We start from the raw sequence: 26,219 nt of genomic DNA, 5'->3' as shown, positions 1-26,219 counted from the left end.
ACTATGAGAGAGCTACCCACATTGCATCGCTGTCAGAGTCGACAGTAGCCATCCTACTGGGGATTCATTATGTCGAACTCTTGCTTGTGGTAGGGATATGCACCTTCGACTTTACAAAATTGGGTGCTAAAAATCAAATTTGGTCTTCTCATAGTGTAGACATGGCCTTATGCATTGCTTTATTCAATGTTGCAATGCCTAACTAAATATCATTTTCAAATGAGATTTAGGCATTTGGGAGCCAAGATCCTATTTACCATCAGTGAAATTTAGACTGGTTGCCTAACTCTCTTTTGAAAATGAGATTTAGGCTCCTAAATTGGTTAGGTGTTGCAGCTGAAAGCACAGTAATACTAAATACATTTAAAATTCTGGGCCTTAACATATTAATCTTGGGAATTGGTATTTGCAGCTATAGTAGAACTAGAGGCTCCAAAATTGCTGTTTCCAGGGCAGGCCAAGAGAAATCACATTGTCCAGCAACCTAGGACAAGGAAAATTCCAGTATGATCAAATGACATTTAACTCCTTACTGCCTGTTGGCCTAAATGAAAGTCAGTACATAAAATTCCAGGATGCATCCAGCCTGAGGCTAAAAATCAAAGCTGATTCCCTCCCACATTAGTTTCTTTGTAACACAGAAGTAATGATGGAGGATTTATCCACCAAGTATATAAATTTTCTAGTTACCTTCTGTAGCCTATGTTAGCTAGTTGGCTTCCTGCTGTTCTCAGGGAAGGGAAGAGTCCAAATAATTAAACTTTTGTACCTGTAACAAAAAATAAAAAATGTTGCAGACCTAGGATAACGTGTATAGATAGAGAGCAGATAGAATCAAGGATGATTTTACTCCCATTTTTACTTATCATTTCTGACTGAGCTCAAGTATAATACAATACAAGCAGCATCCTGTCCAATGTGTAATGTTACAGACTCTTCAACTGTTTTCTGTTTCCTGTAGAAGACTATGACCACAGCTTCTATGATCACCACTAAGACACTACCTCTCGTCTTGAAAGCAGCAACTGCAACCATGCCTGCCTCTGTTGTGGGTCAAAGACCTACCATTGCCATGGTTACTGCCATCAACAGTCAGAAAGCGGTCCTCAGCACTGATGCACAGAATACACCAGTGAACCTCCAGACAACAAATAAGGTTACTGGTGCAGGAGCAGAGGCAGTCCAAATAGTGGCAAAAAACACAGTTACTTTGGTAAGCCAGAAGAAACAGTCAGTGAAGAGAGAGAGCGTGTGTGTGAGTGAATGTGGGACTGTACACCTTCGGAGCTCTATGTATTTACAAAGGAGGACTACTTACAGCTTCTTATGAACAGGCTGGTTTTGTCCCACAGAAAGAAAAATTAACTCATAACACATAGGGACGTGCAGAACCTTATTGATATTGTGAGGCTTAATTACTTGAAATGCTTTAAGATCCAAAGGAAAAATATTAATTATATATGTTAAATTTTTTATCGAATTAAGTAATGGTTGTAGTCACTTTCTGTGTAAAATACTATTACCAGCATCAGGTTCTTCCTACCTAATCTTCAGTGTTTTTTATAGTTCTGGTTTTGGAGGCTTTGAGGACTCTATTTGGTTGGTATGGATCCTTAGCTTATCTAATGTGTCAAACTTCTCTTGGGTTGTTTGCTTACTGAATCTATATAGGGTTAGGATACAGAGACATTTTACTTTCTGGATAAAGGCTGAGACATTTTACTTTCTGGATAAAGGCTGATCCAGGACTTCATCAATAGTTAATCTTTAATTTTATTTTATAAAAGAATATCACTTTGGTGGATGTAAGCAGTCAGTATTTTGCTTCTGAATGAGGCAAATAGCTATATTTGGGGTGGATAAACCTCTTTAAGTGAAGTCTTTTCCCACCATCTGATTATCTTCCAGAAGGATTGATATATCTCTGCTCAGACCCATTCCTTGATCAATAACATACTCTGGTCCACAGAGTTGACTCTTCTTTTAATAATCACTAGTCGTGGACAGATCATGGGCAATAAACAGTCACGTACAGGTCTAAAAATATCCCTTACTAAATATAAGGTGCTGGGAGAGGGGAGGCACTCCAGTGGATGCTGCTGCTATGTGGGAGTTGTGTTGTAGCGGTCACTGCTGCTCAAAGGGAAGTAGTCCAGGCAGCCTTAGAGTCAGCCACTACAGAAACCATGGAGGTCTCAGAAAGTCACAGAATCCATGACTTCCATGAAAGATTCATAGGCTTACTGGTGATATGTGTTTCTAGAGTGTTTCCATCAAGGATCTCAAAACATTTTCCCACAAATTAATTAAGCTCTAGAGCACACTTGTGAAGTGTTAGTACTGGTATTTTACATAATTGGAAAGAGCAACAGAGAGGGGAAAGCCAATATTTTGAAGTGTACACTAATGTTTGTCTTAATTTTGGGTGCTCAATTGAAGGCCACTAGGAACTGCTTTTCAGAGGTGTTGGGACCACAATAGTTTCAATTGACTTCAGTTAGAATTGGGAGTGCTTAGCCCTTCTAAAAATCAAGGTCAAGGTGTGTCAATCTGGATATTCGAATTAAAAGCCACTTTTGAAAATTCAGGCCCAAGCTATTAACTCATGGCCGTGCACAGTGTCATTTATAATGCTAGAAATAGAAGACAGTTTCTGGCTTTCAGATCTTGTTATAAACTACTAGAGACACTGCTTCGTGCTTCTGTATATCATTCCACATGAGAATACAGAAGTGCTTTTACCATTTGAAGGTTCATCTGGCAGGGCAGACAAATCTGGGTTTAATTTCTATCTTTTGTGAAGGCAGTTTTGACTGTTTTGACTTATAAAACAAATGCTAAAGTTCATTATCTTCAAATGAAATTGTTTTAGATGGCAGAGCCTAGTATTGTGTATATTTAGATTAAACAAATTGATGGCTAGCTTCAGTTTGCAATATAGGATGTGCAGGAACCAGAATGTAAGGCCAGCTCTTTCTTTAATGTAGTTCTAATTCAGAAACTGTTGCTTTGAGCCTTTCTTACAGTGGGGGGGGGGGGGGGAACAGCCTAAACTGAGCATAAGGACTGAAAATACTATCCATGTGCTTGGTTTTGATGCGTAACATCAGAACTATTTTTCTCTTGTTGACCACTGTCTAACGTTTGTATAGCAGGTTCAGGCTACACCTCAGCCCATCAAAGTGCCGCAGTTCATCCCTCCTCCCAGACTCACTCCTCGTCCAAATTTTCTTCCACAGGTGAGTGCATCAAGAACAAAAAAGGTAGGAGGGAAGTTATGAAGGGATGTATTTTGTTCATTTCTAACCTTCAGGATGTATTAAATGAAACTACTAGAAGTCTAGAAGCAAAATCAGATTGTCCAAAAGGCTGCAAAATCTCTTTGGTCATCATTGCTCAATATTTGAGAGCAGGAGAAGAGCAAGAGCTAATACATCTGGGCAATAAGTAGCTTGTGGGCTGGACACAGTTTGCCAGTGTTAGGCCTTGGCAGGCCACCAGCAGCATTATTTACCTGCACATCTGCAGGTATGACTGCTCACAGCTCCTATTGGCCACAGATCGCTGTTCCCAGCCAATGGGAGCTGCGAAAAGTAGTAGCTCAGCCCATACTACTTCCCACAGCTCCCATTGGCTGAGAGTGGTGATCTGCAACCAATAGGAGCTGTAATCAGTTATGCCTGTGGATACACAGGTAAATAAAACATCTGGTGGTATGCCAGGGCTAACCCTGGTGAACCTCATCTAGCCCGAGGGCCACATAGTGCCAATCCCTGCTCTATATCATTTGCAACTGAGCAATACAGCTTTAAATTGTTTTACTTTGTACTTTTTAGAAGACACTAGTTTGGGGGTGGACAATAATTTTTTATGTGGTGTCATTCCAATAATTTGGTAAGTGGTCAAGGGCTGCACTAGTCCATGATATAGTGCGGTGTCTGGAATGGAAGTGGGGTTCAATAGGGAGTTTGGGGTAAGAGATTGGGGTGCCGAAGGGGATGTGGGATCTAGAAGTTTGGTTTGGGGGGGGGGTTATGACCTGGGTCAGGGAACTGGGGAGCTGGAGGGGATGCAGAGTCTGGGAGGGGGTTTGGGTGCAGGAGAATATTCTAACCTTGAGAGAGGAGTACAGGGTCTGGGAAGGGGTTATGACCTGCGGCATGGGTGCAGGGGTTTGGGTTGTGACCTAGGGCAGGAAGAGGTTGGGGCCTGGGGCAGGAGATTGAGGTGACTGGGGGGTAGAGGATTGGGGTGCCAGGTCTTAGAGGGGGAAAGGGTCCATGAGGGGGGCAGAGGGTTATGGGCTGGAGGGGCTGGATGCCAGAGGCAGGCTCTGGCCAGAAGATGCTTATCTGGGTAGCTCCCAGCCAGAAGCCCAGCAGCTTCCTCAGCCAGGCTCCCTCCCTGCTCTTTATGCCTCTGAACACTGTGAGCCCAAGCGAGGGCAGAAGGGACGTTTTGCGCTTTGCCTGTCCCACAAACAGGCAGCTCCCAGTGGCCAGAAAATAGCCAATGGGAACTTCAAGTTGAGCTGTGGGTGGGGGCAGCATGCAAAGCTTCTCTCTTCTTCATAGAAAATATGGCAAAAAAACGTCTTGGCTTAACCATGAGATCTTGCATGATCTAAAAATAAAAAAGGAGTCATATAAAAAATGGAAGGTAGGACAAATTACAAAGGATTAATATAGGCAAACAATACAGGAATACAGGGGCAAGATTAGAAAGGCAAAGGCACGAAATGAGCTTAACCTAGCTACAGGCAAAAAGGAAAACAAGAAGACATTATATAAATATATTAGAAGCAAGACGAAGACCTAGGACAGGGTAGGCCCATTGCTCAGTGAGAAGGGAGAAACAGTAACAGAAAACTTGGAAATAGCAAAGATGCTTAATGACTTCTTTGTTTTGGTCTTCACCAAAAAGTCTGATGAAGGAATGCCTAACATAGCGTATGCTAGTGGGAAGGGGGTAGGTTTAGAAGATAAATAAAAAAAGAACAAGTTAAAAATCACTTAGAAAAGTTAGATATCTGCAAGTCACCAGGGCCTGATGAAATGCATCCTAGAATACTCAAGGAGCTGATAGAGGAGTTATCTGAGCCTTTAGCTATCATCTTTGGAAAATCATGGAAGATGGGAGAGATTCCAGAAGACTGGAAAAGAGCAAACATAGTGCTCATCTATAAAAAGGGAAATAAGAGCAACCCAGAAAACTGTAGACCAGTCAGTTTAACTTCTGTGCCAGGAAAGATAATGAAGCAAGTAATTAAGGAAACCATCTGCAAACACCTGGAAGATAACACAGTGATAGGGAACAGCCAGCATGGATTTGTAAAGAACAAATCATGTCAAACCAATCTGATAGCTTTCTTTGATAGGATAACGAGTCTTGTGGATAAGGGAGAAGCAGTGGATATGGTATACCTAGACTTTAGCAAGGCATTGATATGGTCTTCCATGATATTCTTATCAATAAACTAGGTAAATACAACTTAGATGGGGCTACTATAAGGTGGGTGCACACCTACTCAGAGAGTACAGTAAAACTCCATTAGTCCGGCATCCAATGCTCCGGGACTCCTGATGGTCCGGCACCATCAGGAACCCGGAAGTGCTGGGGCAGCCAGACAGGCTTCCCCCATTCAGCTGCTGCTGAAACTGACCAGCAGCTGAATCGGGCAAGCCGGGAGCAGAGCAGCTGGGGTGCCGCCGGGTTGGTCTCGTAGCATTGCCCGTTGGGGACGCCTGGGGCAGAGCAGCTGGGGTGCTGCCGGGTTGGTCCCGCAGTGCCGAGGGGCGGCGCTATGAGACCAACCCGGCAGCACCCCAGCTGCTTTGCCCCAGGTGTCAGGATTCAGCCGCTGCTGAAACTGACCAGCAACGTCAGTTTCACCAGCAGGCTGAATCCTGACACCTGGGTCAGAGCAGCTGGGGTGCTGCCGGGTTGGTCCCATAGCGCCGAGGGGCAAAGCGGCTGAATTGGGGACCCCTGGGGCAGAGCAGCTGGGGTCCTGCCGGGTTGGTCCCGCAGCGCCGTCCTTTGGCGCTGTGGGACCAACCCGGCAGCACTCCAGCTGCTCTGCCCCAGGCGTCCCCAAGAGCAGCTGGGGTCCTGCCGGGTTGGTCCCGCAGCCCCAAGGGGCAGTGCTACGGGACCAACCGGGCAGTACCCTAGCTGCTCTGTCCCAGGCGTCCCCAAGAGCAGCTGGAGTGCTGCTGGGTTGGTGCCGTAGCGCCGCCCCTCGGTGCTGCGGGACCAACTCGGCAGCACCCCAGCTGCTCTATTGCAGCCATCCCCGATTCAGCTGCTGCTGAAACTGACCAGCAGCGGCTGAATCAGGGACGCCTGGGGCAGAGCCTGATTATCGTAGGGGGGGGCTATAAGGGGTCTGGGGTGGCATCCCCTCCCACCCCACTCCAGACCCCTCATAGCCCCCCCCTTCTGATAGTCCGGCATATCTGATAATCCGGCACCCCCTGGGTCTTAAAGGTGCCGGATTATCGGAAGTTTACTGTAGTTATTAATGGTTCACAATCCTGCTGGAAAGGTATAACAAGTGGGGTTCTGCAGGGGTCTCTTTTGGGACCAGTTCTGCATCAACAATTTAGATATCAGCATAAAGAGTACGCTTATTAAGTTTGCAGATGATACCAAAGTAGGGGGGGTTGCAACTGCTTTGCAGGATAGGGTCATAATTCAAAATGATCTGGACAAACTAGAGAAATTGTCTGAGGTAAACAAGATGAAGTTTAATAAGGACAAATGCATTGCTCCACTTAAGAAGGAATAATCAGTTTCACACATACAGAATAGGAAGCAACTGTCTAGGAAGGAGTACAGCATAAAGGAATCTAGGGGTTATAATGGACCACAAGCTAAATATGAGTCAACAGAGTGACGCTGTTGCAAAAAAAGCCAGCATGATTCTAGGATGCATTAACAGGTGTGTTGTGAGCAAGACTCGAGAAGTCATTCTTCTGCTCTACTCTGCACTGATTAGGCCTCAGTTGGAGTATTGTGTCCAGTTCTGGGCACCACATTTCAAGAAAGATGTGGAAATATTGGAAAAGGTCCAGAGAAGTGCAACAAGATTGATAAAAGGTCTGGAAAACATGACCTATGAAAAAAGACTGAAATAATTGGGTTTGTTTAGTTTGGAAAAGAGAAGATTGAGGGGGGACTTGATAGCGGTTTTCAGGTATCTAAAAGCGTGTCACAAGGAGGAGGGAGAAAAATTGTTATTCCTGGTCTCTCAGGATAGAACAAGAAGCAATAGGCTTAAATTGCAGTAAGGGAAGTTTAGGTTAGACATTAGGGAAAAGTTCCTAACTATCAGGGTGGTTAAACACTGGAATAAATTACCCAGGGAGGTTGTGGAATCTCCATCTCTGGAGATATTTAAGAATAGGTTAGATAAATGTCTATCAGGGATGGTCTAGACAGTATTTGATCCTGCCTTGAGGGCAGGGGACTGGACTCGGTGACCTCTCAAGGTCCCTTCCAGTCGTAGCATTCTATGATTCTCCCCCAGGCTCACAGTCTTTAGAGAAGCACATGGTCTGCAGTGGGCTGCCCCTGCACTAGTTGCCTGCCCCTGCATTAGTCATTTCTTCACATTTGTTGATGAAGCACCTTGGAGAAAGAGTAAAAGGGGTATAACTGGGAGTACAGGGATGAAATTAAGAGAGGAAAATTTTAGGCTTATTATCAGACTAAGGCATTGGGGACAGTAAAATCTGTTTAATTATGACAAAGTTTCCAGATGTACATGAAGGGATGCACCCTGTATTTTGAGACATTAAAGGTAGAATAGACAAGATATCAGAAAATATATGATGGAAAACAATATGTTATTAGCAGAGAGATGGATTAGTAGATTTTGTTTCTATTTTTATTTTCTGTAACTGTGAAATATTTGCATAATTGTGAATGTACTAAATACAGCCAAAGATAATTATGATACAGGGTAGAAAATATGTTGGGTCCTGAATTTTATAGAGCTGCTTTCTAGCTTCATACCTGTAGAAGTTTTCTCACATATTATGAGAAAAGAGCAAGAACCAGTATGGCTGTATGTACCAGGAGAGGCTTTGATGTGTTCATTGAGGGGCATTTTGTTGTTCATAGTATAGCAGAGCCTCTGCAGAGCTAGCCAATGGTGTCAAAACTTGCACAATGTGTCTATACAATGCATGGAGTCAACACGTGCGATGGTGACTAATTGGATATCTGAAGCCTTTTCTTTAGCTCTTTTGTCAGCTATTTAGGAATTTGATCTCTTGGCTGATATAAAAATGCTACAGGTCTTGGAGGGGGTAAAGATCCATGAGGGGGGGCAGAGGGTTGAGGGCTGGAGGGGCTGGGGTGCCAAAGGCGGGAGATGTAAAAATTAGTACAATATTGAAAGCTATGTAAAAACTTTTGAAACATACTTTCAAAACTGGGTGCCTAAATTACTCCTGTGACTTTATGGGCATTTGTTGTCCTCACAAAACCAAAAATTAGATTTGCACATACAAAACAGTTAGCATTAAATATGAAAATGAGTATTTTGGCATGCAAATGTATGCAGAAGCAAAAGCTGTGAGTGCAAGTGTCATGAATGGGTTTATGCAATAAAACTGAAAATGTGGTTCATTACTGTAGCATACTTATGATATTATTATGTGTCTGGTTGTTTTCCTTGTAGGTTCGACCCAAACCAGTTGCCCAGAATAACATTCCTATTGCCCCAGCACCACCTCCGATGCTTGCAGCTCCTCAACTTATTCAAAGGCCTGTGATGCTGACAACGAAGTTCACACCTGGTTCTTTGCCCACATCACAGAACTCTATACACCCAGTACGTGTTGTTAATGGACAGACAGCAACCATAGCCAAAACTTTCCCTATGGCACAGCTCACCAGCATTGTGATAGCAGCCCCAGGTACCAGGCTCGCTGGACCTCAGACTCTACAGATCAGCAAACCAAACCTTGAAAAACAGGTACTAATGGGCAATGTATCTACTAACAGCTACAGTTCTTCTTTTGTGGATTAGTGCTGCCAGTGTGGAAAGGACTAACAAGACTAACAACCATGGGAAGAATTTTCAATGGAGAATTAAATATCAGAGTCCCACCCACTAACAGGGATCTAGTACTAAAAATATGATGACTTTGGAGAGGGGTTAAAAGAGACATTCTCAGTTTATAGGACAGAAAGTTTGGTGTTCCTTCAAAGGCCTATTGGAATCATTACAGTTCTTTAGCAGTTTGGTGCTCCCCCTACTGGATCATCTAAGGTGTGCTGACATCTCTGATGCTGCTGACCTGACATACAGACAATATAGTAAACTAGGGCCCCCGCATGGGGAGGGGGAAAGGTATACTTTACCAGGACCTAGAAGGGGGCCTAACCTAACCCTCAAATTGTTCTATGTGTGTGGGATGGGGCCCACGTTACAAGTTTGTGTGGGCACCAAAAAATATTCCTGGGCCCTGTAGTAAACCAAAAGCCGTGTTCGTGGCTAGTCCTGTAGAAACATAGGAACAAAAAAAATTTATTTCTAAGCTTCTTTCAATATTTTATAAACAATGGAGAGTAGAGGAATAAAATAAAGTAAAAGAAGCAGTGACAGATAAAAAGACATCTTTTAAAAAGTGGAAGTCAAATCCTAATGAGGAAAATAGGACCATAAACTTTGTCAAATTAACTGTAAAAATATAATAAGAAAAGCCAAAAAGGAGCTACCCAAAAACTCAAAAGTACTAGTAAAATGTTTAAGTACATCAGAAGCAGGAAGCCGGCTAAACAACCAGTGGGGCCCTTGGACGATCAAGATACTAAAGGAACAATCAAAGATGATAAAGTCATAGTGGAGAAGCTAAATGAATTCTTTTCTTCTGTCTTCACAGCTGAGGATATTGGGGAGATTCCCAAACCTGAGCCATTCTTTTTAGATGACAAATCTGAGGAATTGTCCCAGACTGAGGTGTCATTAGAAGAGGTTTTGGAACAAATTGATAAACTTAATAGTAACAAGTCACCAGGATTAGATGGCATTCACCCAAGAGTTCTGAAAGAACTCAAATGGGAAATTGCAGAACTATTAACTGTGGTTTGTAAATAGTCCTTTAAATCGGCTTCCATACCTAATGATTGGAAGATAGTGACGCCAATATTTACAAAGGGCTCTAGTGGTGATCCTGGCAATTACAGACCAGTAAGTCTAACATCAGTACCGGGCAAATTAGTGGATACTATAATAAACAATAAAATTGTCAGACACATGGATGAATATAATTTGTTGGGGGAAAGTCAGCATGGTTTCTGTAAAAGGAAATCATGGCTTACTAATCTGCTGATATTCTGTGAGAGGGTCAACAAACATGTGGACAAGGGGGATCCAGTGGATATATTATACTTAGGTTTCCAGAAAGCCTTTGACAAGGTCTCTCACCAAAAGCTCTTAAGTAAAGTAAGTTGCCATGGGATAAGTGGGAAGGTCCTTTTGTGGACTGATAACTGGTTAAAAGACAGGAAACAAGGGGTAGGAATAAATGGTAAGTTTTCCGAGGGGGGAGAGGTAACTAGTGGGGTCCCCTAAAGGTCTGTCCTGAGACCCATCCTATTCAACTTATTTATAAATGATTTAGAGTAAGGGGTAAAAGTGAGGTAGCAAAATTTGCAGATGATATCAAACTGCTTAAGATAGTTAAGACCAAAGCAGACTCTGAAGAGCTTCAAAAAAATCTCACCAAATTAAGTGATTGGGCAACAAAAGGGCAAATGAAATTTAATGTTGATAAATGTAAAGTAATGCAGATTGGAAAAAAAAAATCCCAATTATATATATAATATGATGGGGAGTAATTTGGCTACAGCTACTCAAGAGAAAGATGTTAGGAGTCATTGTGGATAGTTCTCTGAAAACATCCACTCAGTGTGCAGCGGCAGTCAAAAAAGCAAATAGAATGTTAGGAGCCATTAAAAAAGGGTAGCGAATAAGACAGAAAATATCTTATTGCCTCTATATAAAACCATGGTAGCCCACATCTTGAATACTGCATACAGATCTGGTTGCCTCATTTCAAAAAAGATATATTGGCATTGGAAAAGGTTCAGAAAAGAGCAGCAAAAATTATTAGGGGTTTGGAACGGATCCCATATGAAGAGAGATTAAAAAGACTTGGAATTTTCATCTTAGAAAAGAAGAGACTAAATGGGGATATGATAGAGGACTATAAAATCAAGACTGGTATAGAAAAAGTGAATAAGGAAAAGTTATGTACTTATTCCCGTAATAAAAGAACTAGGGGTCACCAAATGAAATTAATAGGTAGCAGGTTTAAAACAAACAAAATGAAATGGGTTTTTTTCACCCAGTGCACAGTCAACCTGTGGAACTCCTTGAAGAGAAGGCTTGAACTTTAACAGGGTGCAAAAAAGGGCTAGATAGATTCATGGAGGTTAGGTCCGTCAATGGCTATTAGCCAGGATAGGTAGGAATGGTGGTATCCCTAGCCTCTCTGGAGGTAGGTAACAGGAGAGGGATCATGTGAGGATTACCTGTTGTGATCCCTCCCTCTGGGACATCTGATATTGGCCACTGTCAGCAGATATGATACTGGGCTAGATGGACCTTTGGACTGACCCATTATGGTTGTTCTTACGTTATTAATAAAAACTATTCAAAATATTTAGCGAGGACTGTTTAATAAGAAAATCCATCCATGTTTGCTTTGGTGTGGGAGCCTGTTGATTTGTGTTCTCTTGTCCAATTGCCCCTTTTAATTGCAGGAGAACTAAATAGCTAGTGAGCTTCTTGAGGTTTTTCAAGACTCCCATGACAGACCTGAGCTTGAATGGATGGAAGATATGCCTTAAAATAGAGTTTCTAGATAGTTAGTAAATATCACTTCAGTAAAGAGCAAATGATGATGGAGTATTAAAAATAATATTCAACTTCAAAAAAAAAAAAAAAAGATTTAACTGGGTGATAACTGTAAACTGCTCCCAATTCAGTTCACATGAAATCTTTGTTTTCATTTCAAACACCTTATCAATGAATGTATATTGTTCACAGTTTCATGGACAACTACAATCTTGTGTATGGAAGAAGCACTATTGTTTTACTAAATTCACAGGGGCTGGTTATTGTGTCTTCTGTAAGGCAGATTTACAAGCCGTACACTACAAAAGTGCATGCCTGTCACCTGTGAGCTTGATGAATCCTTATTACATGTCCGCAATGTTGCATTTTTTATCCTGATATTTCTTTGATGTCAGTATCATTTATTTATTGTTTAAAGAACTGCTGAACACAGGAGAACTTTGAAAAATATTCAGAAACAAGTAACAATGATTTAATTATCTGCTTACAGTCTTTTTTGGTATGATTTCCTCAATCTTTACGATAAAGGATGTTTACAGGAAACAACATTTGTAACTGTTCGGCATTCAGATCCTCACTCAGAGTTTGTGACATCACAGCTGTGCCATCACTGAGGCTCAACATGATGATGATTGTGATATTGAGAGTTGAGGATTCTGACTTCAGGGAGGAAATGAGTTACAGGAATACCTGAGTTCTTAGGACTCACTGCCCTGGTCTACACTAGGGAGTTATTTCGAAATAACTCCCCTAATTTCAAAATAGTAAGTGGATTGTCTACACTGCCAAGTCCATTATTTCAAAATAAGGGTCTGGTTATTTAAAAATAATAATTCCTCCTTTCCATGAGGAATAATGCTTATTTCAAAATTGTTATTTTGAAATAGTGGTAGTGTGGACACTCAGCTGCTGCTATTTCAAAATAGTTGACCTACAGAGGCCTCTCACAGGTGCACTTGTGGCTACTCTAGCCACACACCTGATATCTCCAATGCTCCCCTTCTCCTGCAGAGCTTAAAGCAGCAGGCTGAAGGAAAAGGGCTTGTGGCACATGTAGACCTTTTGCAGCCCCATGCCACACAGCACCCATCCCCTGAGCCATGTTGGACCCCAGTGCTCCCGCTGAGTTCCCCATGGCTGCCAGCACTACTGCAGCACTCTCGGCTGCCCTGGCCAGGGATGAAAGAGGGCATTTGCCTGGACTGGTGTGGAGATTCTTGACCTCATTTTGGTCTGGGGTGAGGAGATCAACCTCCAGAATCTCTGCACCTCCTCCCCACTCCCAAGGATATGCCCAGTGTCAGCCTCCATGATGGCAGGGTTGTGGATGACAACGAGGAGGAGGAGCAGGCCAGCTAGGTCATTGTGCCCTCCAGCCAGGAGCTGCTTCTCATGCTGGATCCAGTCCCCAACTCCCAGGATGTCTCCCAGGCCTCGGATGATCCCAAGGAAGGCACTTCAAGTGAGTTATATAACTTTCCCTATGCATGCATGGGGGCAGACAGCCAGTCTGCAGAAGGCTGCATGTTCCTTACTTAGCCTACTCACCCTGAGAGTCACACAAAAGTCTGTGCACATGGAGCACTAGTCTGGAGCACTCTGCTCCATTATGCTCTCTCACAGAAACCCCTCGCTCCTTCCCACAAGGTTCCTGGAGAGGCTGCTCACACACACCTTCCCCAACGCTCCCCCCTCCTCCAGCGGGCAGGGATAGAAGTTCCCTGTGGGTACACTTGCACCCTAGTTCGAACAAGGGATGCAAATGTAGGTGACCGAAATTGCTAATGAAGCGGGGATTTAAATATCCTGCGCTTCATTAGCATAATCTCGCCCACGCGCTATTCTGATCGCCAGCTGATTCAAACCAGGAAGTGCGCTCCGGGCCACATTAGTTCGAATCAAACCCCTTGATTCGAACTAACGTTACTGCTTGTTTTTGAGTAACATTAGTTCAAACCAAGGGATTTGATTCGAACAAACGCACCCAGAGCATACTTCCTGGTTCAAATCAGCTGGTGATCGGAATAGCGCTCGGGCGAGATTATGCTAATGAAGCGCAGGATATTTAAATCCCCACTTCATTAGCAATTTCGGTCGCCTACATTTACACCCCTAGTTTGAACTAGGGTGCAAGTGTAGACGTATCCTATCTGTGGGACGCCACCAGTGACAGAATTGGTGTTTGTGGGATGCAGAAGGAAACAACTGCCCTGTTTCAGTGCCCTCTCCCTCACCACCCTTCCTCGCCCGCAGGCTCCTGACCTGGCCAGCACCTTCCCATGCCTGCTTGTCTGGGCCAAGAGTGTAGCGATACTGCCCTGGGATATGCGTGTGTCTGCTGGAAAGTACCGCTGTCTAGGCAAGAGATGGTGTTGCTCGAAGCACATCACCATCATCTAAACCAAGATCTTTGGTGTTGGCTCAGAGATTAGGGCTAGGCTTCATACACATTGTCTCCTGGGATGACTGCCTTTGTAACTTTTCTTCACAGCTGGACAAGCTGTGAGCATGCCATGTCCCATCACCTCCCACACCATTCTTATGACTCCGTGGATCCTCCAGAGAAAGCAAACCCGGAAAGATCTGCTGGGGGCCAGATGGCCTGCCTCTAGTCCCTCATCCAGGGGCTTGATGAGGAGTTCCGGGAGCGGGCTGCTGACCGGGAGCAGCGGAAGGCCCTTTGGGACCAGCTGGCACACCACCACAAGGCCATGTGTTCCTCTATCACCTCTGTGATGGAACACATGGACATGTGCATGAAGCAGGCCACCAGCCACCTCCCTGCCCCTGCCCCTGCCCCCCGCCCAAACTCCCTCCCTTGGCTCCCCCCCCCCAGCCCTCGCCCCCAGGGGCTGCTTGGGCTCCCTAACATGTGGTGGTGGGGGGACCTCTCGGGCAGCTGAAGCCTCCTGAGCTACCCAAGGCAGGCACCAGTCCCAGCCCCAGCCCTGAGCCTTCTTCCCTCTCCCCAGTTGTATGTTCCCCCAAATAAACAGAGTTGTGTGTTTTTGTTTTTTTAAAGGCTTCTTTATTTGCTCTGGAGGGAAGCGGGGAAGGAAGGGCAGAGTGGGAAGGAGGGTGGAAGAGGAAAGGCACACAGGGGCGCTATGCAGGGACCCCTTGTGAAGAGGCCTGGGAGAGAGTCTTACAGGTGACATTGGTTGAAACTCTCCCTCTATGCCTCCTGGATGAGCACAGCTCCCTGATGTGCTTGCCATATGGCCTGGCTGCTCATAAGCCCTGGTTAGCCAATCAGCCTCTTCCTTTCACCCTGGCAGGAAACTCTCCCCCTTGTTCTCACATAGGTTGTGGAGCACACAGCAGGCTGACACCATATAGAGGATGTTGCGTTCACTCATGTCCAAGCGGGTGAGGAGACTCCTGAACCTCCCCTTTAGGTGGCCGAAGGCGCACTCCACAACCACATAGCACTTGCTGAGCCTGGTGTTGAGATTCTCATTGGTGGGGTCCAAGCTATCCCTGTAGGGCTTCAACAGCCAAGGGAGCAAAGGGTAGGCTGCATTGCTGAGGATACAGATCGGTATGTCCACTTGCACAACCGTGATGGTGCAGTTTGGGAAAAATGTACTGGCATGCATCTTTTGGAACATGCAGGAGTTCCAGAAGATGTGGGTGTCATACGCCTTCCCCGACCAGTCGACATTAATGTCCGTGAAGTGTCCCTTGTGGTCCACCAGTGTCTGCAGCACCATAGAGAAGTACCCCTTTCTGTTGATATAGTCTGAGGCACAGGGGCTAGGATGGGGATGTGAGTGCTGTCTGTGTTCTCACCCCCACAATTGGGAAAATCCATGGTGGCAAAACCATCCACAATGGGGTAGACATTGCCTAGAATGATGAACCTCCGCAGCAGGATGTTGATGGCATTGACTATGTGCAGGAGCATGGCCCTGATTGTGTATTTCCACACGCCGAACTGGTTCCCACTGGAGTGATAGCTGTCCAGCATGGTGAGCTTCCGGAAGGTGATGGTGATGCACTTCTACAGGGGGTTGGTGGGTCGCAATTGGGTATCCTGTTGCCTGAGGGCAGGGGCGAGCCATTCACAGAACTTGAGACAGATTGCCTTCCGTATGCAGAAGTTCTGGAGCCACTGCTGGTTGTCCCATCACTGCAGAATGATGAGGTCCCATCAGTTAGAACTGGTCTCCCTCCTCCAGAAGAGGCATTCCACGGTGTTCAGGGGATTGAGGATCATTTGCTGCAGCAGGAGCACCAGGACCTGGGTGAAGGGGGTCCTCCAGTTGGGGCTGGTTGTCGTCCTGCTGGAACAGCACATAGGCAGTTTGGATTAATTGTGCTGTGAGGTGCAGTATGAGGCCCCGGAATCTGGCACTGCTTTGCAGCAGCTCCAGATCAATGATGTGAGTGCTCAGGCATCCGCAAAGGCAACTAGAGCGCATGGTGTGAGTTTGGTATCCCATGGGGGTGGAGGAGTGGCATATGAGATGTGGCCATAAACAGGAGCCCCTGAAAATGTGTCTCAGCTAGCCTCAGCAAGCAGTCTGAGTGTATGTCTACACTGCCACCCTAGTTCGAACTAGGCTGGCTAATGTAGTCATTCGAACTTGCAAATGAAGCCCGGGATTTAAACATCCCGGGCTTTATTTGCATGTTCCTGGGCACTGCCATTTTTAAATGCCCCGTAGTTCGAACTCTGCAATGAGGACTGACAGTAGTTCGAATTAGGAGCTTTAATTCGAACTACCTAGCCCGTGCCGCATGTAGCCGCGGGCAGGAAGTTCGAACTACGAGGCATTTTAAAATGGCAGCGCCCGGGAACATGCAAATAAAGCCCTGGATATTTAAATCCTGGGCTTCGTTTGCAAGTTCGAATGACTACATTAGCCACCCTAATTCGAACTAGGGTGGCAGTATAGACATACCCTGAGTGTTTGCCCTCCTGGTGCCCTCCCCAGAGTGCTTCTGGGGTCTTAAAATCCAATGCAGGCTCCAATCAGTATGGGTGCACTATTTCGAAATAATTCTGAGCTATTTTGATGCTGCCTTGTAGTGTCAATACACTATTTGAAATTATTATTTTGGAAATTATTATTTCAAGATAAGCTATTTTGAAATAATGTCCTAGTGTAGACATGCCCATTGTGACAGTTTTCAGACAAACTTTATTCATAATGAAGAATGAAAAAAACAATGAAGAGTGTATAACCTCTGAACAGGGACTTTTCATAGAATGATTTTCCATAAGGTTTCAGCTGGTCTGTAATCAACCCACTTTTCATGCCACTTAGGGTCTTAGTATTGAGTTGTACTTTATTTCTTTTCAGACTGTTAAACCCCACATGGAAACGGAGGAGAAGCAAACAGAGAATCGTACCATTACTCCACCAGCTGCACCTAAGCCAAAACGAGAAGAAAATCCACAGGTATCAGAGCAAATTCAGTGTTCTCTAGGGCTACGTCTACACTGCAGCGCTACTGGAGGTATCCCGAAATAGCTATTTCACGTCTTTTGAGCATGCCCATTATTTTGAAATATAACAGGCTCTTTATTCCGATGTCCCTTTAAACCTCATTCCATGAGGAGTAAGGGACATTTCGGAATAGCGATTTATTTTGAAATAAGTGCTGTGTAGACAGTGCCATATTTTGAAATAAGCTATTTCAAAATAAGATTGAAATAAGATATGCAATTTGAGTAGCTCAATCTTATTTCAACCTGTAGTGCAATGTAGACACACCCTATGAGAAAAAGGAGGTGTTCTGTCTTTCAAAAAACACCATAAACCAGAAGGGAAGGTAGTGTATTTGTTTGTTTCCTCATTTCCACATCACCCTACACATACACTCTTTCTCCCTCAAACACGATTTCTTTTTTCCCTGTCTTGAGACTCATTTACTTTCCTTACAGTGTGCTTGCTGAAAAGGATTGGGAAATACAGATGGGGAATAATAAATCTAAATGTAAATAGCGCATAAAATAGTTCAGAACTGCCAGAATTATGGACGCTGAGCCTTTTATTCCTAAAAGTTCAGAATACCCTTCATACAGTTCACCCAGCTTATAGTACGTCTTTTGATTTCCATACCTTTGAGATCTGAGACTTGTAGAATCATTCCCTAGGCTGGAGAGTTATCTTGATCTTGCTTGAGAAGCTTTTACCATCTTGACACCTTTATTCTAGTAAACAAGAAAGGAAGGAACATCTTTGCCCTTGAGCCTTTGCTGTTTCTACTTCTTTTGATCTTAAGACAGACAGGTTATGAACCTACCCCAACTTAAGTCTGATCCCTTTTTCTGAATGGGCATTTTTTTAGTGCCTGTCTACACTACAAAACATCAGCCCTGGTTACATTTAAAATGACTAGTGCAGGGCTAGTCAACTTTGGAAGCCCTGGGGGCCACAATGATACTCACAGCTCATGCCGAGGGCCACAACTTAAGTGTGGTTGCAAGTATATATGCAAATAGCTTTTCACACTGTCGGGCATGAATACAAAGATTAAAGCAAGACTACACAGCATGCAGGCTCCATTTAAGTCAGTTCTGCTGATATTAATAAAACGCAATATTTACCCAATTTCCACCCATGTGACAGCACTTTTAATGAGCAATGACAGTCCAGGAATTTAACTACTAAAATGCATATCACCAGAAGACCATTATATTGACTCTCTGTTGTGGAGCGTGTTCCCAGTGGTGGCCATGTGTAAGGATCCACCCATGGGCTGCGTGTTGAGCTACGCGTAAACCCAAACGGCACCACGAGCCATAAACCAATGGATCAGGGCCACATGCAGCCCGTGGGCCACTTGTTGAATAGCCCTGGTGTATCGGTGATCTAATCACGTTGCAACCAGATTCCCTAATTCAGCTGGACTTATGGTAGGGAGGCAAAGAGTTAACTGATTACCTGGTAAGAATGCCCCTTACTGGCATGTTTACCAGGGTAACCGGTTAACTAGTGCCACGGGTCAGGGGCGCTTCAGTCCGGCCAGGCCAACCATGCTGCATGTGAGGGTGATCCAGCCCATTTGGGCTAGAGCAGCCCCCTGCTTACCACAGGATCACAGTTAATCGTTTAACTAGGATTTTACATCCCTAATTTATAGTGACCATTGGTTTTATCTTTGTGTATTCCCAGTTCAGTTTTCTGTTCTTCGGTGCAGCTGCATCTTCTGCATTATAGTAGGAAATCTCTAAAAAGCTTTGACCCTTGAGAGCTGCATGTTTAGAATTGAAGTGAATGGCTCTGAATGTTGTTGATTCCTTTCAGCTGCAGTAGCAGTGTGCTTGTTAAGCTCTATCCTTCCCAGTCTTTGCTCCATCATGTGGTTTTGCCTTCTTAGCCATATCATTTGTAAATAGTCTTTCTAATAATCTTGAAAAGCTATTTACAATGAGTGAATTTGTTAGTAGTTGAAATACCTATCATTGTATCATGGGTTATTTCTGGGCCTGTTATTTCCTGTTCTATCAGTGCCATATTAAGTCCATTGCTATAACAAAGACATGGCCAAAACTTTAAAACAAAAAGATAAAATAGGTTCAGATGGTGCTCATCTTGCTGTGGAAGATGATGTCGGTCTTAACTCCTAGTGTCTGAGGTTTCTTGAGGTGAGTCACTTTTCATGGTGGTGGTCAATATTTGTTATTCCACATCCCGTCCTCTCTCCTGTGCTTGTAAGACTGAATTCTTTCTCCAGTCTTTCCATATAGAAGAGGTGATAGAGGCCTCTCAAACACTTCTCGGGTACCGCTTCTGAATTGCTACTTATTCCTCCTTCTGTCCCATGGGACAAGCTGAAGTCCAGATTCATTTGACCACACATTTTGAAAGGGCTTGGAAACTAAGCAAGATCAGAGACAGAGTCTGTTGCTACTCTTTTTGCTATCATTCACCTAGGGTCCATGCAAGTTACTGGACAGAGCTCAGCTCAAAAGGCAGGTTGGCACAAAAAGAGGCCTTTAAACTATTTAGATGCTCAAGGAGAAGCTCCACCTTTCTAAGTGAGGGCTGGTCCTTGAGATCTAAACAGATCTCAGCAGAAGATCCAAAGAATGGATCCAAGGAATGGCTCTAAGTTTATTGGGTTTCCTTGTCACCTTTTAGCGCCAGCTATTTGCTTCACTCAAAAGGGAATAGTTCCTTGCCGTCCCTGCAATGTAAGTGCAGTCTGGAGTCAAAATACCTCTGCAGTCAGCTTTCCCACCCTCAGGAGTGAGTTTAGAAGCTACCTCCAAGAGCCAGTGCCATGAAGTTAATACCTGAATTAATTCTGACTGCCAACACTGGTAGAGTTGTTGAAACATTCTTTTGTTGGTGCTAGAGTAGTAATTCTTGAACAGTTTTCTGCACAGTATGGTGGTTTCCAGAGCCCCTGCCTGGTGGGTACAATGTAAATTATTTTGAGAATCAAACAATGATGATTGTATAGCTGTGAAATCAGCAATGTTTAATTGGCAATTAGACTGTGCTGGTGTTTACTAAAGGCCAGTGATTGTGTAAGAGTTGAAACCTTGAATCTGTTCCCAACTCTGCCAGTGACTTTTGGTGTGACATTGGGGAAGCTGCTTGTCCTTGTGTCTGTGACTTTTTCTGAGATGTACAGATAAAAAGTGCTATATAAGAGCAAAGAATTATTAGTATTTTTCTTACTTGGTTGTCTGCCAGCTGACTTTTCTGGGCTAAATGAAGTTCCTCCTGATAAGGATTGTAACTAGAATGAACTCTGTTTTCTCTCTCTGACACAGAAACTTGCTTTTATGGTATCTTTGGGACTGGTTACACATGACCATCTGGAAGGTAAGAAAAGTAACTCAGAATGGTTCCTGAGTGATCTTGTTGCTCAGCAATTCTAAATTGGAAGTAAAAGTCCTAAATGTTGTTGTGTGAAGTAAACTTTGTTCCCGTACACCAAAGATCATACAGCACTTTAGGTAAAAATTGTCCCTACCTCTTCATTCCCCCCCCCCCCCCCCCTTGTTAGGTGGAAACAAAGCAGTTGTTTAGGTATCTGAAGTCAATGGCTGGGGAAGCAGTGCATGCTGTGCTGTCTGAGAGGAAACAGTAAAAAACTAATTGACTGCTATGTAGCTTTTATGTTTGAAGAAATTACCTAATAGGTCAGTGTGCCTTAACCCCTTCTCTGGATTTCTCATTTCTAGAAAATGGAGAACATGATGGGTCTATTGTATTTTAGTAGACCTGATAATTTCTTTATTCTTGGCCTACAATGAAATGAAGCCTAAATATGCAGAAATTCAAGGACTTGTATATCACTGTACTAAATTTAGGCTAAGCAGAAGTCAATTTTTATTTTTATAATTTCAACTGATAATATAGATGCTTATTTTAAAGCATTTTTCCTATTCTTTATTTAATTTTTCACAGTTTCACAAAATTAGGGATTCCAAGCAATTTTTTTCTAATTTTTATCTGTTTGCATTTTTGAAATTGTGGGTTAGGAAACTGCTGTTTAATGACAGTAGAAGTTGAGATTCAAAAATGTAAAGCTTTATAACCATAAAACACAAATTCTCAACATCACATTAAAATATATAAAGTAAATATCTTTTTGTCAAATTATGAGTTTTCAAATAGAATTTTTCTTACTTTGCCTACCAGTGCATTTTGATTATCAATGGAAATTTTCTTTTTGTCAATTTGTGTGTGGGGGTTGTGGGGTGGGGTTGTATGGTGAGTTTTGGGAGGTTTTTTTGGTGGTTAATATTACCCCACATTTCACTGGAGACCACCGCAGGTTTACACTCATGAATTTATTACATGAGGAATTAACAATCCACTACAGGTTAAACTCAAGGGGATTGAGCTGTCATTGAATGCCACTATAGGGTTAAACTAAAGGGGATTGAGCTACAGAGGGTCCCCGCTATAAGTCGTCCTGTATACATCCGTTCCACATTCAAGTCATTGATGTTTGTAGGAACTGATGTGTTATAAGTCCTCCCACGTTATAAGTCATGCGAAACTTCCCCCGAATTTGCTTAAATGGAAGTCAGCTGCGGGGGAAAAAAATTCCCCGCTTTAAATTGTTTCACTATAAGTCTAAGTTTTTTGGAACGTATCTTGGACTTATAGCGAGGACCCTCTGTATTTCTCTCACCCACACAAACACACACATTCATTAGTATATTCACACACATTCATTCATGCCCTCAGGCACACTCACACTTATGCAGGCAAAAGGTTGCAGAGCAAGCCAAGGCATATTGACTCCTGAGGTTTGCCTCTAGCCACCGAGCCAACAAGCTAGTTAGAAAGAGGGCTTCTGCCATGTGCTCTCTCCTTTTATTGGAACTGGGTGGCTCTTGTCACACACACAGGGGTCCTTCCTCCATGGTCAGGAGCATGCCCAGACCGCCCTCAGTCCAGGTCCTTTGTTTGCTTAGGACAGCCTTGTGTCTTTAATTAGTCACCACTTGGCTCCCCGTGTTTAGCCTTGCTGTTTCCCTCACCCCAAACACTCCTCATTCGCAAACACACTCATCACAAGGTGATAGAAATGTAGCCGTGTTAGTCTGGTGTAGCTGAAACAAAAAACAGGACTATGTAGCACTTTAAAGACTAACAGATGGTTTATTAGGTGATAAGCTTTCGTGGGCCAGACCCACTTCCTCAGATCAAATAGTGGAAGAAAATTGGCACGACCATATATACCAAAGGATACAATAAAAAAAATGAACACATATGAAAAGGACAAATCAAATTTCAGAACAGAAGAGGGATGGGGGGGAGGTAAATGTCTGTGAGCTAATGATATTAGAGGTGATAATTGGGGAAGCTATCTTTGTAATGGGTAAGATCATTAATAGTTACAAAGATACCTTCCAGAGCACAGCATTTGACTGAGACTGACCCCCTTAAACAGTGTTCACAGCAATGCAGTCCGCAGCAGATTTTGCCATTCTCTTAAGTCATGTGTTGGCAGGACCTTACAGTTTAATGCATTTCCAGAAAATGTGTGTGTAAATCAAGTAATAGCTCTGGCGGATGCTTTATGCAACATTTACTGATTAAAAATAAAATCCTTCCAAGCCTAACTATATTTGCCTTAAATAGCAATGAGGTTTCCTCACATGCTACTGGATTTAGGTTCCCAATTGTGTTGAAATTCACCATGAAATATCTGTGTTCACATGTTCTCACCAGCCATTTCATAATTCTGACTGGCCGTGTGTTTATTTTTACCATTATCTATTCACATTTAAACTCAGGAGTGTAACAGATGGCTATCATCATCAGTGTTGTCTTCTCATGGAAAGCTTCACAGTCAGAACTTGCTTGCTTGCAGATTGTATAATGTAGACATTGTTATGCTTTCTGAATTCACAGTTCCTAACCTAAACCTTTCTTTTCACAAGAAATCCAAAGTAAGAGACAAGAGAGGAAAAGAAGAACAACAGCAAATCCAGTGTACAGTGGAGCCATTTTTGAACCTGAGGTATCAATCTCTTACTGGAGGGAAGCCATCAGTTTCATTTTACAGCTGGTCCCCAAGTTGGGAACGGTTGAGTTACGACCATTTGCGTTTATGACTAAAGCTCCCATGGAGCGGTCGTAAAGGCGGTCCCCGAGTTACGAACGCGACCTGCGCTTACGAACAGCATGGTCGCTATGTAACTCAGTGGGGTCCGAGTTACGAACAAATTGAGTTACTGCCAAGTATTTGATCCCTAACTCATTCGTAACTCGGGGAGAGGCTGTATACTGTTGCCATATTGCTACCTACTTAGTTCTCTGAAGCTCAGTGAAACAGATAAATTGTTGTCATAGTTTGGGAGACCAATGTGGGGTTGTGACTTTCAGTGTTTTATATCATAAATCTAGTCATTTCTGCCTAATACTACTCTCCCACTACCCCCATTATAAACATGGCATTAAATGGCAGTGACAGTTGGCCTTGCCATTAGGACATCAGCTTGTATGCTGGTGTATAGCAGTCCAAATGTCAGAAGCAAAATGGAAGGCTAACTTTTCCAATGTTTCAGAGGGGTAGCTATGTTAGTCTGTAACTGTAAAAACAATGAGCAGTCCTGTTGTGCCTTAGAGACTAACAACTTTATTATGTCATGAGCTTTCGTAGATCAAACCCACTCATCTCGAAGGTGCTCCTGGACTGTTTGTTGTATTTCCACATTTATCTTCCCAAGAACAGGGTAGACAGTAAACGCAGTTTGTAGTGTCCTACTCTGTCTGAGCTCTTACAGATTTAAATTATTACCAAAAATTACTTAGCTACAGTTGTTTTTTTCCTCTTTATAGCGTAAGAAGAGTGCAGTCACATACTTGAACAGCACAATGCATCCTGGGACACGTAAAAGAGGTGAGCTGTTATTTTCAACAGTGCCATGTTGTTGTGTGCTTATTTCTGTCTCCCATCAGCAGTCCCCTTGAGATTTGAAAGAAAAAGAAACAATGTAGAATTTTGTAATACTTCCTTTGCACAATAAATTCCAATGGTAAACAAGGACCAGAATTTCCAGGATTAGCTAGTTTTATGGAGCAGCTCAATGCCTCATTTCAGTCTCACACTACACAAATGAGACTGTGTACAGAAGAAGGTACAAGATAAGGCAGGGCTACTCAACTTCGGCAGCTACAGTGATACAGCACATGCCAAGGGCTACAAACTGACAGTCATGAATACAAAGGTTAAGGCAAGACTACACAACATGCAGGCCCCATTTAACTCAGTTCTCCTGATATTAATAAAATGCAATATTTACCCGATTTCCACCCAAATGACAGCACTTTTAATGAGCAATGACAGTCCAGGAATTTAACTATTAAAATGCATATCAACAGAAGATGATTATATTGTCTACTTTTTTGTTTTGGCTCCTACCCGGCCACGTGTTGAGCCCTGCGTAAACCCAAACTGCACCACAGGCCACTAACAAACAGGCCACGTGTTGAGTAGCCCCGAGATAAGGTTTGTGAACACCATTGAATGGAAGAGAGTTGCTGCCAAAGTTCTCTAAATACTGCCTAGGTTGCATTTCTACTGCCAGAAAAGCAAAACATGACAAAGTATACTTCAACAGATAGGGAAACTCAGTGTGAGGAACTCACTCCCCACAATGTGTTGCTTTTCAAAGAGAAGGATTCCCCCCCCCCCCCCCCCAAAAAGCATTTTTACTTCCACTGGAAAAGCTTCTCACTCCCCTTAGGCACTCTTCAGAAACAACTATCATCCTGGAATCTTAAATGCCACCTGTCCTTCAAGAAGGAAGAGTCTTTCTGATAGCGACTAAATGTTATTCAGTGGAATTCACCTACAGGGCAGTAGTTGTGCAGAACAGATCATATTTTAAAATTCTTAAAGGTAAAATTTACCTCTTGGAACATTACAGTGGAGCTTAACTGTTTTTCCCTGTCTGTGATGCTGAATATCAGAGTTAAGCTCTGCCAAACAGGTCTGAAAAGAAAATCTTTCCCTAACTTCTGATGCTCACCTTTAATGACTTCCAAAATCTCTGCTCCTTGGTTTGTTAAAAAAAACCAAATGAGCGAGGATTCTAACTTCATGACCCACCCAAGAAGCACACTACAAGTGTGCTATGTAGTTTGTGATTAAAGTCAAAGGTCTATGTATTCCATGTGTGGAGTGATGAACCTTAGACTATGTATGCAGCGATGAATTGTGTATATGTGTGCATGTGCATTCATGTGTAACACAATAGATGGATCAGAATATTAGTGATGGAATACATAACATTTCACTTCAAAGTTATTGATTTTAATGTCATGATAGTAGTGAGTGAATATCTTTAAGTATTTGGTGGCTATTTGGTGAGCTGTATTAGCTGATGATCCCAGTCCAGTCCATATTGAACAGGTGCACACATAACTGGTAATCATAATCATAACTGGTACTGATAATTTCCAGTGTCTGTATTCTTGGCCAAGAGGTCAGGTATTCAAATGACCCTGTCTCTCCTTGAGGTAGCCTCTTCAGTGCAGAATGGAAACACATAGGTGGGACAGTATAGAAAAGTTTGCACTTCTGCTGGCATGCTGTCTCTGAATAAATAAAGGATATCAGTTTCCAGTGCCACCTTCCATTATCTTAATTGTGTTTGTGAGAGAGAGAGAGAGAGAGAGAGAGAGAGAGAGTGTGTGTGTGTGTAAAATACTATGTGCACTGTACATCAGGATATGTTTAGTAATGTTTCCAAAGACTTTTAATTCTATTATATAACATTGTGTGATGAATTACTTGTAGATTTTTAAATGCACAATATGATGTATGTGTATACATGGTATTTTCCTAGACTGTTTCATATAATGCTGTCTTCCTGTCTTATTCTCACTCTCTGTTGTGAGTGTACGCCCCT

At 43.2% G+C, this 26,219-nt stretch overlaps 1 protein-coding gene across 13 annotated transcripts in view; it reads left to right on the top strand.

Moving 5' to 3' along the window:
* The window catches only part of PHF21A (PHD finger protein 21A), a 287,213-nt gene that overhangs the window by 237,002 nt on the left and 23,992 nt on the right, over positions 1-26,219 (top strand). For 10 of the 13 annotated variants that reach the window (XM_075927581.1, XM_075927576.1, XM_075927572.1 and 7 more), the window contains 7 exons: positions 962-1,213; positions 3,153-3,239; positions 8,690-8,986; positions 17,185-17,283; positions 20,613-20,664; positions 23,244-23,323; positions 24,145-24,205. In XM_075927581.1, coding sequence (XP_075783696.1) covers positions 962-1,213; positions 3,153-3,239; positions 8,690-8,986; positions 17,185-17,283; positions 20,613-20,664; positions 23,244-23,323; positions 24,145-24,205 — 928 coding nt within the window. The remainder of the gene's footprint in view (positions 1-961; positions 1,214-3,152; positions 3,240-8,689; positions 8,987-17,184; positions 17,284-20,612; positions 20,665-23,243; positions 23,324-24,144; positions 24,206-26,219) is intronic. The other 3 variants (XM_075927582.1, XM_075927577.1, XM_075927575.1) reach the window with 1 other exon arrangement.

The sequence above is a fragment of the Pelodiscus sinensis genome, chromosome 4 (genome assembly GCF_049634645.1).
Source record: "Pelodiscus sinensis isolate JC-2024 chromosome 4, ASM4963464v1, whole genome shotgun sequence".
Classification (NCBI taxonomy): Eukaryota; Metazoa; Chordata; order Testudines; family Trionychidae; genus Pelodiscus; species Pelodiscus sinensis.
Note: the sequence above shows the minus strand (reverse complement) of the source record. Positions and strands in the feature narration are given on the sequence as shown.